At 42.0% G+C, this 12,950-nt stretch overlaps 2 protein-coding genes across 2 annotated transcripts in view; both read left to right on the top strand.

The window, feature by feature from the left end:
* The first annotated feature begins 316 nt into the window (after window positions 1–316).
* Window positions 317–1,084, top strand: KTI12 (KTI12 chromatin associated homolog). The gene has a single exon (XM_015815950.1). It carries the CDS (start codon window positions 317–319, stop codon window positions 1,082–1,084), a length of 768 nt encoding a protein of 255 aa, XP_015671436.1.
* Window positions 1,085–6,713: 5,629 nt separating this feature from the next.
* The window catches only part of RPS6KC1 (ribosomal protein S6 kinase C1), an 87,110-nt gene continuing 80,873 nt past the window's right edge, over window positions 6,714–12,950 (top strand). Inside the window, exon 1 of the mRNA XM_015815946.1 lies at window positions 6,714–6,818. Coding sequence (XP_015671432.1) covers window positions 6,714–6,818 — 105 coding nt within the window. The remainder of the gene's footprint in view (window positions 6,819–12,950) is intronic.

Below are 12,950 nucleotides of genomic sequence, written 5' to 3'. Positions count from 1 at the left end.
AAGATCAAAGAGGTGGCTAGTTTTTAACTCTGAGTTCCTTTTTAGATGATTATTTCGTGGCGGGCGGATTGATTCATCAAAGGGTTTGCTGTGGAGCCCGGCAGTTCGGACTGGAAACTGCTCTTCATTATTTTATCTCTTTCGTATTTCCGAAATCCAAAATATCGAAGTGATTGGAAGGGGGGGAAACCGGAAGCGGAAAGCGCGCTCGAACACTCTCTTGGTTAACGGAAACGTCGCCGCCGCCATCTCAGCGTTGGGCGGAAGCAGGAATGATGCACCGGGAGGTTTCCGGGGGAGAGTGAGCGAAGGCGCGATGCCGCTGGTGTTGCTGTGCGGGCTGCCGGGCAGCGGCAAGAGCCGGCGCGCCGAAGAGCTGCGCGCCGCTTTGGTCTCTGAAGGCGAACGGCGCGCCTTCGTTGTGTCCGAAGCGGACGTGGCCGGAGGCCGGGCTGCCCTGCGGGCGGCGGCTGAACGGCTGCTGAACCAGCGGGACGTGGTAATCGTCGACGCGGGCAGCGAGCTGAAGAGCTTCCGCTACGAGCTCTACTGCCTCAGCAAGCACGCGGGGACCCCGCACTGCCTGGTGCTCTGCCCGGGAGGTGACGCGCGTCCCGACCGCCCTCCTTTGGAGCCGCCGGACTCGCAGAACCGCTGGGACTGGCCTCTCTTTCTGGCGCCCGAGGACCCCGCCGAGCCCCTGCCGCTGCCCGAGATCCGCGCTGCCCTCTTGGAGCGGCGCCCGCCTCCTCCCAACCAGTCCACGCGCTCACAGCCGCTCCAAGCCGCCGGCTTCCTTCACCAGCTCGACCGCCTGACTCAAGAGGTGCTGGCCGCCGTCATGGCTGCTCAGAGGGACGGCGCCCAGGCCGGACAGTTCATTCCTGTGGCGGTGGATGGGCTAGCAGGAGGCGGCCGAGAGCCTCTGGGCTTGCTGCTGAACAGGCCGGTCAGCCTGGCTGAACTGAGCCGCCTGCGAAGGCAGTTCCTCAGTTATGCCAAGATGCACCCGGGAGAAGGCGAAGAAAATCTGCCCCAGCTGGGCAGCATGTTTCTTCAGTACCTGAGTCAAAATCTGCACTGAACACAGCAGCTTCCTCTGAGTAGCCGGGGCCGGCCCTGCTCTGTATGTGGAGGATGGACTTAGTGAGGACGCTTCGTTTAGACCAGTGTTTCTCAACCTTGACAATTTTAAGGCATGTGGACTTCAACTCCCAGAATCCCACAGCCAGCATTGCTGGCTGTGGAATTCTGGGAGTTGAAGTCCACATGCCTTAAAATTGTCAAGGTTGAGAAACACTGGTTTAGACTGCTTTTTGCTATTTAATTATGGACAGGGATTTATCCATTTTGTCAATTGCCAAATGTATAGACTGCTTTCAAAACTTGGATGAAGAGTGATGAAGGCATTTTTAAAATAATGTTTTTCAGTATACATCTATTTATATTTGAATTGCAACTGTCATTTTCATACTGTGCCTTGTTTAAGGGAGTACATTGGTAGATTTCAACATTCGTAGTGATTCCCATGAGGTGAATTTGGCAGAAATACAGTGACTGAAGTTCGTAAATTCAGCTTTCTAATCAAAGATGCAGTGCAATCCTGAAAAGTGTTTTATCAAATACATTTGGATTAATATGACTAAACAATAGTTTACATAAAGAACATTGCATTGTGCTTATAATATTTCTTGTTTGTCTCTCTCTCTCTGGGATTAATTTATTAAAGAGAGAAAGCTGCAAGCCTGGACTGATCTTGACTGAGAAGGCACACACAAAGAAAGCTGCATTTTGCTGGATAAGGCCAGTGTTCAAGTCTGTCAAGATCTTTCTGGATCTTATTTCTAAAGGGTTGGCTATTCCCCACCCCCATCTTAGTCATTTACTGTTGACTAGATTATGTTTTGATGATTTGATAGATTATAAAAAGAGTTTTTGTGTTTCTTTGTATTTTTTTCTTTTCTATTTTTCTTAATCTTTTAGCTTTCTTTCTGATTTTTCTTTATTTTATATTGATTTGAATGTTTAACTTCCCTTTTAAAACTTTACAAAATTATATATGTATGTGTGTATATAGATACATAGCTTAAATATCAACACTAACTTGGGATTTCCATTACGTTTTATAACCTTATTCAAGCTATTCTCTTATATGTGCAGAGCTGGCTGTGACACAGTAAAAACAGAACTATTTTAATGTTCACTTCTCAGTAAAGAGAATTGGTCCTTTGGTACATGGCAGTTAAATGAGTGTTAAATATCTAACAAATTCATATATTACAAACCTTATTGTCATGATGCCATTCCTCATCTAGTTTTAATTGAATGAAGCAGAAGTCACTGAACAATCAAAATGGATCCTATCCTTTTAAAACCAAATACAGTAAGAATGTTCATGAAAATCTATGCAGTAGTGTAGTGAAGTCATGGAAATACTGGTTCTATACCTAGAACTTAGAAGCATTGTGGTGATCTCACAATCTAAAATGAGGAGAATCTCAAGTCGTGCAGTTGAATGTAGTAGACAAATTCCAAGTGTTCTGCACAAGCAGCCTTCAGAGAAAATCAGATGTATATTCTGTATTAAATTTGGCAGCAATACAACCACATTGTGACAACATTCTCAAATGAAAAATCATGCCCATTTTCTTACCAAAATTATATATCTGCAGTAGTTAATTTTTTTTTAAAAAAAATCTGTTTATAAGTTGTACAGTAAAGCCTGCCCAAATTTATAGATTTCAATTGTGCAGATTGTAGCATGACAACACATTAATGAAGAAAGATTTTGATTTATATTTGGCCCTAGATGTATAATAAACAAGACTCAGAAACTAATGTGGTAACAAATTTGTTAGCTTTTACAATCCTACACTTCTATATTTATTTTGCCATCATAATGTAACAATTTTCAGAGATCCAGCTGCCAGTAAATTACAGAGGCTATCTTAATTGTATTAATTTTATAATGACTTATATGCACGTTGTGTATGATTCTGCAGCATGTTATAGAAAATCCACACATGAAACACCTTGATTATTGATCTTCATTGTGAAGATCAATTGATAACAAAGCAAAACACTGAGCCAGGATCTAGGACCTTACAAATTTTATATTAATTTTGTGACTTAAGTTTTATTATTGTTTTTTGCTGCTATTATTATTAATATCAGTAGTATAAAGATTTTAATCTGCTCCCAAAATATACCTTGAAAATGGAATGTGAGACTAAAGGCACCATTTCTCCCACTACATATGCTATATACTGTGCTGGGCGGTGGCGGGAAGGGCGCTGAGGTGGGGGCAGCCAGGCCGACAGACCTCTGGCTGGAGCAGGGGGCCTATGCCCCGGGGATCCGGAGAGGCCGCCTCCTGGCCAGGCTCACCTAAGAGGTGAGTGGCGAGGCGGCAGCCCAGGACCAAAGTGGCAGGTGGAGCACCGGAGGCTTGGGGAGGGAGGGTGGTGAAGCGGGCGGGCGTCTTGCCGTCAGCATCCATGCTGGCTGCCCCTTCCCCGTGGAGCTGGAGAGCTTGCCCTCGCTTCCCCCAGGAATTGCATTTCTTTGCTTACCTGACTCCCAGCCCCACGCCATTTCTCCTTCATGATCTGCCGCCGTCACGTTCAGGTAAACAAAAGAAGTTTGTGTGTATGGGGGGAAAAGATCAATTCCAACTTCGCGAGATCTTTTTTTTTTTTCGCAAGAAGTTGGAATTGATTGACCTTTTTTCCCCCCTCACAAACTTTTGTTTTCCTGCACGCAGCGGCGGCGGATTGTGAAGGAGAAATGGCACGGGGCTGAGTCAGATAAGCAAAGAAATGCAATTCCTGGGGAAGTGAGAGCAAGCTCTCCAGCTTCCCGGGGAAGGGGCAGCCGGCATGGGTGGATGGCAGGATGCCTGCCCGCTTCACCACCCTCCCTCCCTGAGCCTCTGGCGCTCCACCTGCTGCTTTGGTCCTGGGCTGCCGCCTCCCCACTCACCTCTCAGGTGAGCCTGGCTAGGCAGGTGGTCTCCTTGGCACCCTTCCCGTTGCTGTCCAGCACAGCTGCCCTGGGCTTCAGGGGCTGGCCTGGCATGGGAAGGGCACGCGCCTCACCCACTCGTCCACTTCACCACCCTCCCTCCCTGAGCCTCTGGCGCTCCACCTGCCACTTTGGTTAGCCTGGCCGCTGCCCAGCATGGCCACCCCGGGGCTAGCCTGATACAGGAAGGGCACATGTCCCACCCGCACCGGTACTGTACCTGGTCCACCACCATGCTCTCCGGCGCGTTGCTTCTCCACCCCATGCACAGGCCCCGCCCCACCCCCGTGCTCGTGGCCTACTAGTACCGGCAAAAAGTAAACCCTCCTCGAAAGTAAATCCTAGTGCCTACTTCAGAGCCCAAAAGAAAGTAAGACTGGGTCTTACTTTTGGGGAAACACGGTAGTACTTAACACTGATTTTTGCAGAGGTGGGGATCTGCAGAGGTGAGGATGGGGCTTTGTGTATACTTTTCCAGGCGTGAAGGCTTACTCTGCAGACATTTGCCCTTTAAATATTCTACCTGGTGGAGTGGTTACTCCCCCGTGTTTTGAATCAGTATTTTCCTCTCCTCTCTGCCCTGGTCCAAAAAATAAAGGAAATGTTTGAAGACTACATATAATGTATATGTTTGTATGTATGCACAAATGCACACCCACGATATATAGTGAGATGGTATAACATAACAGAGTTGAGAGTAAATAAGAGTCAGAAGGTTTAAAGTCTTCATTTTCTAATCATGAAGTTATATCTTACCCAAACATACAGAAAACATCACAAATTATTACAGTGCTTTGAATTTAATNTAATAGAAAAATATGGAGATATGATAAAGTAGGCATGGCATCTTATGAAAACACTCAGCTGCAATAAAGTGTTGCAGATAAGATTGTGTCCACATTCCTTTATACTGAAACATATTTTCCAAATCACGGTTAATTAAGTATTTGTGTATGAAAATAAAGTTCTTATATTGGGTGCTATCTAACAAAATGAAATTCAATGATGAAAAATGTAAGATTCTACATTTAGGCAAGAAAAACCAAATGCACAAGTACAGTATAGATGGTACCTTGCTCAATACCATGTTTCCCTGGAAACAAGACCGGGTCTTATTTTTTTCTTTGCCTCCAAAAGAGGCACCAGGTCTTATTTTCAGGGGATGTCTTTTATACTCACTTCCAGCACCGACAGCCCTGCCCAGCCGGTCCACTTTTGCAGCTGAAGGAGCAGCTTCATTCTGCAGCTGCATTCTGGCCTGCAATTTCGCAACCAGGCCTTTCCAGAAGCCCTCTGCAGCCGCTATTCTTGGCCTCAGTGGCCTTCTGGAAAGGCCACTGTAGCCTTTCTTGGCTACAGTGGCCTTCTGGAAAGGCCTGTGACTGAGAAATGCAGGCCTGGCTGCAGAAAACAGAAGTGGGCCAGCGACAAGAGGCCTGGCTGCAAGGTAAGTGGGTGCGGGGCTCATGGGGCAGCTCCATACCCCCACCCCTGCCCTAGCTTGATTTTTGGGTGTGTGCCTCACTCCAAAACTAGGGCTTATTTTGGGGGTAGGGCTTATATTAGGTCCATCCCCAAAAATCAAGCTAGGGCTTACTTTCGGAGAAACATGGTAGTAACTGAGAGGGATCTCAGAGTCCTAGTGGACAATCACTTAAATATGAGCCAGCAATGTGCTGCAGCTGCCAAAAAAGCCTGTCCTGGTTATATTTCTGTATACTCCTCAACATGGTTTGGAAAGTCCACTTCCCCATTATCCAAATTTATCAGTTGTGTTGAACATAAACCTTTCAAAACTCAAAACTAGGTTACTTTGGAGAGTTGAATTTTTTAAAAATCAGGATCCCCTAGTAATGCCAGGAATTTGGTTGGCTGAATTGGTAGTGGAACATGGTTCCTGGGGAAATTTTTTAGCTTATTTTGCATCTCACTGCACTTTGGTGAATGTAGTTAGTTAAACTGACATTCTGGCAATTCTGCCATTATTTCTACAATAGTCCAGTGTTCACCAAAGTTCCCTAATCAGTGCTCATTTCTTATTTTTATACTACCTTATTTCAAGTGTTTCGTATAAAAGTGCAACTTCCTTACACATGCCACTGAAACAAGTACCCAATTTCGCATAATCAATTAAACTGCAATAATATTTTTTGGTTCAATCTGCATATCTGTCTGGAAATTGCTAGGTGGAGTTAAGAAAAAACCTCTCTGTCTCTCACACACACATAGACACAACAAGGACTAGGATGAAAACAAATCTTAATGAGTTTAAACCCCACTGAATTCAACTCTTGAATTCCCTACCAGACAAAATCGAACGGTTTTCCATTGTTTTCGATACCAAAAAAAGCTCCAGAGTTGTTTATGCTCCAACATTTATTGCTCGTTTTTAACATCGTAGCGAGGGTCCTTCCGGTCCCTTTTCTCGTCTCCAGCCCTTAAGGGCGGGTGGGGAGATGGATCGACCTGCTAGCGGGAAAATGTACCAACCTTCGCGGCTGGCTGAATTACTACGAAGGAAACGGTACCGCCACAGTACTTCCGCAGCTGCTCCTGCCTCGAGTCCGGGCCTGACCCGGGAGTGAATCGGTTGAGTGACAGCTCTGGGAGGCGGCGCCCACCCGGCGCCGGGGAAGCGGCAGCCTCGGCAGCTCCGGCGGGCCACTGCACCAGCAGCCGCGGCGGCAAGGATGATCTCCCCGCGGATTCGAGGCGGGGAGGTGGCCCGATTCTACACGGTCACCGAGCCCAAGCGCCATCCTCGGGGATACACGGTGTATAAGGTCACCGCGAGGGTGAGTTGCCTTTGGAGAGGACAGGAAAGCGAGAGAGGGGCTCTCGGCTCCCCGATGGTTTTCAGTGGTCGATCGTCGGGGCTGATTTCCCCCCAGCACTCCCGAAGCTTGTTCTGGGTTTCCGTGAGGCTGCAGGTTAGATCTTGAGTAGCAGGGCGGGGGCAACCCCAGCTGTCTGGACTATGCGCCCGTGAGCCCCGCGCGGCACATCCAGGAAACGCGAGGCTGTTTCTTTCGCCCTAGACATCTACGCGTGTATCGAGGTGGTCCCTCTTCTGGCATCTTTCCCTGGTTCTATTATCCGTAGTCTTTGAAAGCTGGAGCAGCGGGGTTTGGACCTGGGGCTCTTTGCAGTCAGAGCATGTGCTTTATTACTGAGCTAAGATGTTTCACTTCTTTCCCTCAGCAGATTTTTTAGAATCCATCATCCAAGTCTTTACAGCGCGAACGGGGAAATAGCTCTGAATCTCCATCTCTTTCTATAAAAATTTCCCATCACATAAAATGTATTTATTGTTTGTATTCTTAAAACTTCCTCGATTATGAGATTCTGCAATGCCCCTTGATCTCCTATCTCCCTATGATAAAAAATGGAAGAAGCATCATTCATGGCCCACATCTATCCACCCTTCCCTCCTTTGTGGGGGTGGAGAAAGGAGAGGAAAGAATATGTGCAGAAGTGATATTGCTTGTCTTAGGTAAACCACACTGAATATAAGAGGTCTTACTTTTGAGTAAAGCCACGAAGGATTGTCAGAATTGTGAATGACAGGTAAAAAATGTGTTGGGAGAAGAGCAATCAAAATTTGCACTGTATAAGACTAGATTGGATGGAGCAGCTGTCATCATATGTCCAAATAAGATGAAAGAACCAGAGCAACAGCCAGTGTATGCTTGATTTGTGTTTGCAAAGGGCAGCAGAAGGTTATGGATTGTTCTGGGTGTCTACCTTGAAAGACAAAAGGCGATTAAATTGCAAAGCATATGTTCCCTTGAGTTCAGTGCAGGCATTATATTAAGAAAGGAACATTTTGTTCTGTGCACAAATCAAACCAGTCCCATTTATACTTTAAATAGCAGATATTTTTTGGGAAACTCATTCCCAGTCTGGATTTAAAAAACAACCCAAACTCCTATGTTAATCACTACACAGATATTTTGAACACTGGTAGAAACACATTGAACATTACAGGGGATCTTATCTTAGAGAGTAGGTCCTCTTTGAATTTGCAAGCCCTGTCCATAATTAAGAGATATTACCTAAATACTGCATCTTTTAAATATTTTGGACCCTCAGAATAACCTTATTGCTGGAGGAAAGGTCTGTAATTAAAGATCCTTAATGTACTTCTATGTCATACAGCTGCTTAATTTCTCCATCTTTTCTTTAAAAAAGTGCAGACATTCAATAGTAATGACAGAGCAACCGAGAAGTAGCCAAATAACACTGTACCAGGTTAGTTTCTGTTGATGATGAGTGGGAGAGTACTCTCAATACTTTTTATTAATTTGAGATTTCTTCAGGTAAATAAAAGATCATGGTACCAGAAATAGAAAACTATCTTGAATTGTTTTTATTTACTGAGACCTTTGGGGAGAAAACAAATACTTTTTGCTTTGTTGGAAGAAAGATATAAGCATCCTTCTCTGTGATTTTAACTCATGCCATATATCTTCTGAACTGCCCTGAATTTGTTCTATAGAATACTCCTTTGCAGATGTTAGTGGTACTAATAATAGCATTGATATAGCATTGTAGAATGTCCAGAAAGCTTCACATATATTCTTTAAAAGAGTCTTCTCCAAATGTACTGGCCTGCAGCTCTCACTACTTTTTGGTATTAACCATGCTGGCTGAGGACAATGAGAAATGAAGTCCAGATTTTCTCAAGCAGGTTTTTCGATTTTTTTCTACTTGTGAAATCTATTGGTTAAAAAAAAATCTTAATCAAGAGGCAAAGCTTTTCAGGGATAGAAATCTGAAAATAAAATGAAACAGGCGCATAATGTACTTTGTTTACACAAATTTATATACAGTATTAGAGTTATTTAATATTTTTGGGCTTAGTTTTTTGTGGAATCCCATCAAATGCTCATGGAACCTCTGGTTCTGTGGAACCTGATTTGCCCTTGTTTGCATTCTTGCTCTAGTAATGCTAATTGAAAATCTAACTATATTGCTCTGATCTTGTTTGTTACATGGGGGAAAGATGCCTCATAGAAGACTGCTGCTAAGTGGCAAGCTAGAAATCTGCACTAAAATAACTGGGAGGAAAGAGAAAGCAGTGAAAATTTCTACTCCCTCCCCGTGAATGTGTCCAGGGTTACATAGTTGAAAAGATGTGGTGTGGAACCTGGGTATGTCTAAACAACCGATAATATATGCCTTTGAGGTTGAAAATGTTCTCCATTCTTAACCAAAATTGGGTAATTTCAGTATGGAGAAGAACAAATTGCAATACTTTTATCGCCAAGAATTGCAAAGTTGGCTTAACTTGGTGTAATCTTTCTCATGAGTTCTTTGGATGTTACAAAATAATTTGAAGGCATAAAAGGGGAGAAAACAAGAAAACAGGTTAGGTATATATTTATATAGAGATAGTGCAAGTCATGTGTCATAAAACAGTGAAGTGGAACTATTTCGCAGTTGAAAGTTAAATCCTTATAAATATACAGTATGGTAGAAGGCATATAGAATGTACACATACCTTTACCAGTTACAAAGTACAAAGAAAACAGAAAAAAGGATTGAATTCTTTTTTTCGACTTGCAGAATCTAATGCACATTGCATCATGCTCTCTTGGCATTACTTGGTTCCTATGTGATTAACACTTCAAGCTTGCAATGCCTTAGGGAAAAGAGGTCTTACAGGAAAGATGTAACAATATTATCTACACACATACTTCTCACTCTTCAAAGCAGAGCTACTGTAAATAGTGCATTTGATGCTCAACCTTGTGAATTTATAATCATTAATTTAGCATGTATATGAACACTTAATAACTGATTTTAATACTTTTACCCAGAAGGAAATTGAGTTTCCATCAGATGTGTACACCCTGCTAGTTGTCATGTTCAGCAGTAAATGGGAATCATTATTGGTAGAGTCATTCTAATGATATAAATAAAAAAAATCAATAACAAGTAGATATACAAGTTAAATTTTATTATAATAAATAATATACATAAATAAGTATATATATATATATATATATATATATATGTAAGTGTAGTTACCTGTACAAGAAATGCAAGTGTGATTATCCCATTAGATTATAGAAGAACATCAGGATAATTCCAATTTTATTTTTGATTTCTTCCCTAGTAATCTCCAACATGAAATTTTATCTTTTTCAGTGTAGCCACCTAAGTTCCTAATCCACACAAGCTTAAGACTACAGTATTTCTGGTTTCAATCACTACTAGCTGAGATCTCTTAAGTGGCTGTGTGAAGCCAGGATTTTCCCTTCTATGCATCACATTGTGATGATTAAATATGAGAACTGCCATGCCAAGAATGTTAATGAGGGGTGCCTTCTGCGAGTATATATTCTGGAGAGAATGAGAAATGAGAAGAAAGAGATATAGAAGGTTATGGGTGGAAGAATGGGTCTGAGGGAAGCTCAGAGTCCTAGTCCTAGGGTGATTTCCATCTGTCACAGTGACAAGTTTTTAAATATACGTTTAATCCTGGGGAAAACAAGACTTGACAGTCAATAGATTAGTAGTAAAAAAACTATTCCCTGTCTTGTTTAAGTGTTTTTAAAATGGGTATGCTGTTTTACAGCTTCCCCATATTCCACAAAATCACATTATCTCAGAGATGAGAGTTGGGTGAGGGGGTATAAAGTAGTAGAAGTGAAAAAAGTATCCAAATCATAAAGGGTTTGATGAAGGGATTAAATCAATTAATACTTTTAATCTCAGGGTTAATGGGATTACATTTTAGTTTTGAAGCCTCAATGACAGAAAAACTACATGACACTCTTTCTCCCTGCTATTTCAGGCAATATTTACCGTTTTAAAGCTCATTCTGCAAGTTTATAGACTCTTTTAAAATTGATTTAACTAAGTAAAACCAGTTGGTGTTGTTAAAAAAACTGCTAGCTCATTGGTCACCCCGCCTCTTTTTTCAATTTTTAATGAATACTCTGAAATATAATAGTTTCAGTACAAAAATCTGTGTCCTCACCATTTAGATACATCCATTGCAAGAACTGCCCATTTTTATTCTTTGCTTTCTCTTTTTAACCTAGTGCTTCATGAATATTATGTTTATTTTGAAAGGTATTTTGTCAGAAATCTTTTGAAAATCCATGTGTTGATCATCTCTGTCCAAATGCCTATTGATTTTAAAAGGATAATGAAGTAGGATTTATCTTCATAGATCATCTCTTTAGAACATGTAGCTTCTTATGTTCTTCATAACGTAGTTGTCAGTAATGCTTCCTTTCAATTTACTCAGTAAAAATAAAACTAACTGGATCTCTTTTTTAAAACTTGGACTCTGACTGGACAGACCTGGCCAAGGTGTTGATGACTTGGTTTTGTGTATGATTTGGGATGAGTTTGAACTGGTGATTCCTGAGAAAGTGGACAGGTCCTCAGAGCTCAACCACCTGTATGCTGGATCTAGATAATTCTAGATCATGAATGTGACATATGGTTGGGTCCTTGCTGTGGTGTCCAATTCTTTGAAGGAGGGTGTGATGCCTCCTGCCTTAAAACAGGCAGTGGCATGTCTCATCTTCAAGAAACTGTCCTTGGACCAGTGGCTTTAGATAACTATTATCCTTGTCATCAACGTTTCCTTTGGGGGAAGGTTATTTAGAAGGGGATTGGTTTGCAGCTGCAGAAACCCTTGAGGAAATGGATTATCTAAACTTGTTTCAATGGAATATCAGGCTGGGATTTAGCTTGGAGATAGCCTTGGTTACCTGTATAGATGATCTGTGGTGTAGCTTGGATAGATGTGATGCACCGGCTCCAGGGATTGGGAATTAGGGGCATCTTTTTATGGTGGTTCTGGTTGGGAGAGAGAGGTCATTCCCTGAGACACCTCTCTGTGGGGTGCCATGGAACTTGACTGTCTTTTCTGTCCTACTAAACATCTGCATGGAGTTGCTGGTTGACACCATCCACTTATTTGAAGCTCAATATTATCAATACATTTGCTTTATTGGCAACCAACTCCTGGCATTCGAATTCTGATCTATTGCAATTCAAAGACTGTTTTTACATGTACTACCACTAAGCTAAAAAACTTGCATCACCTGTTTGTTTTTAAGATGTTTATATATTGATTTTATCGTCTGCTATAGAATTTTTCCTGGATATCAACACCAGAGTGCCTGAATCCCTCTTTTTCTATCTTTTAAAAAATGGTCAATGTTGCCTGTTCTGTAAAAGTTTGCCTAGTTTTTGAATAGAAATTCAGACAGACCATCAGTGCGCTCTGTCTGGCCATGGAGATCTAACTCATTCAAGGTCAGAAGATAATCCTTATTTGTGTTTGATAGAAACTCAACCTGACATATTGCTCCTTCTGCTATTCACAAACTGTCTGGTGAAAAATATATCCTCTTTTTGGACTAATAGGAGTAGAGTAGTTCATCTTCTTTAATACTTGCAATTCTTTGGTTGCCTTCATTCAGCAGCCAGGTATTATTAGTATGATTTCTTTTAAAATAGCTTCCATCAACAGAAGTTGTCCTTGAAAAATCATCATTCTGTGTATATTTAGAAGTCATACATTAAATTTAAACTCCACTATTTTCAATGTAGACAGAAAAAGAGAAAGAATGAATGGCAAGTTCATTTATTTATTTAAAACATTTATATAGCTACCTATCTTATAACTAACTCTGGGCAGCTCCCAATCAAATATAGAGATTTATATATAAACTATGTGTAGTTTTTATACCAATACAGTATATGGCATTAGTATATGAGGAGCCATCTGACACTCCTCCCTTGTCTGTGGCCCTGCTTTTGCTAATATATGACCTAGATGCCCAGAGTTAATTAACTAAATCCAAAAATACTATGAAATTCCTGGAAGCTTGACACTCAGACAAATCAGCCAACAATAGTTACATAGAAAGAAATCATATTTACACATAATTAAAAAG

The sequence above is a fragment of the Protobothrops mucrosquamatus genome, unplaced genomic scaffold (genome assembly GCF_001527695.2).
Source record: "Protobothrops mucrosquamatus isolate PMUCROS unplaced genomic scaffold, P.Mucros_1.0 scaffold388, whole genome shotgun sequence".
NCBI lineage: Eukaryota > Metazoa > Chordata > Lepidosauria > Squamata > Viperidae > Protobothrops > Protobothrops mucrosquamatus.
The sequence above is the reverse complement of the archived record's forward strand: the minus strand, read 5'-3'. Positions and strand labels throughout refer to the sequence as shown.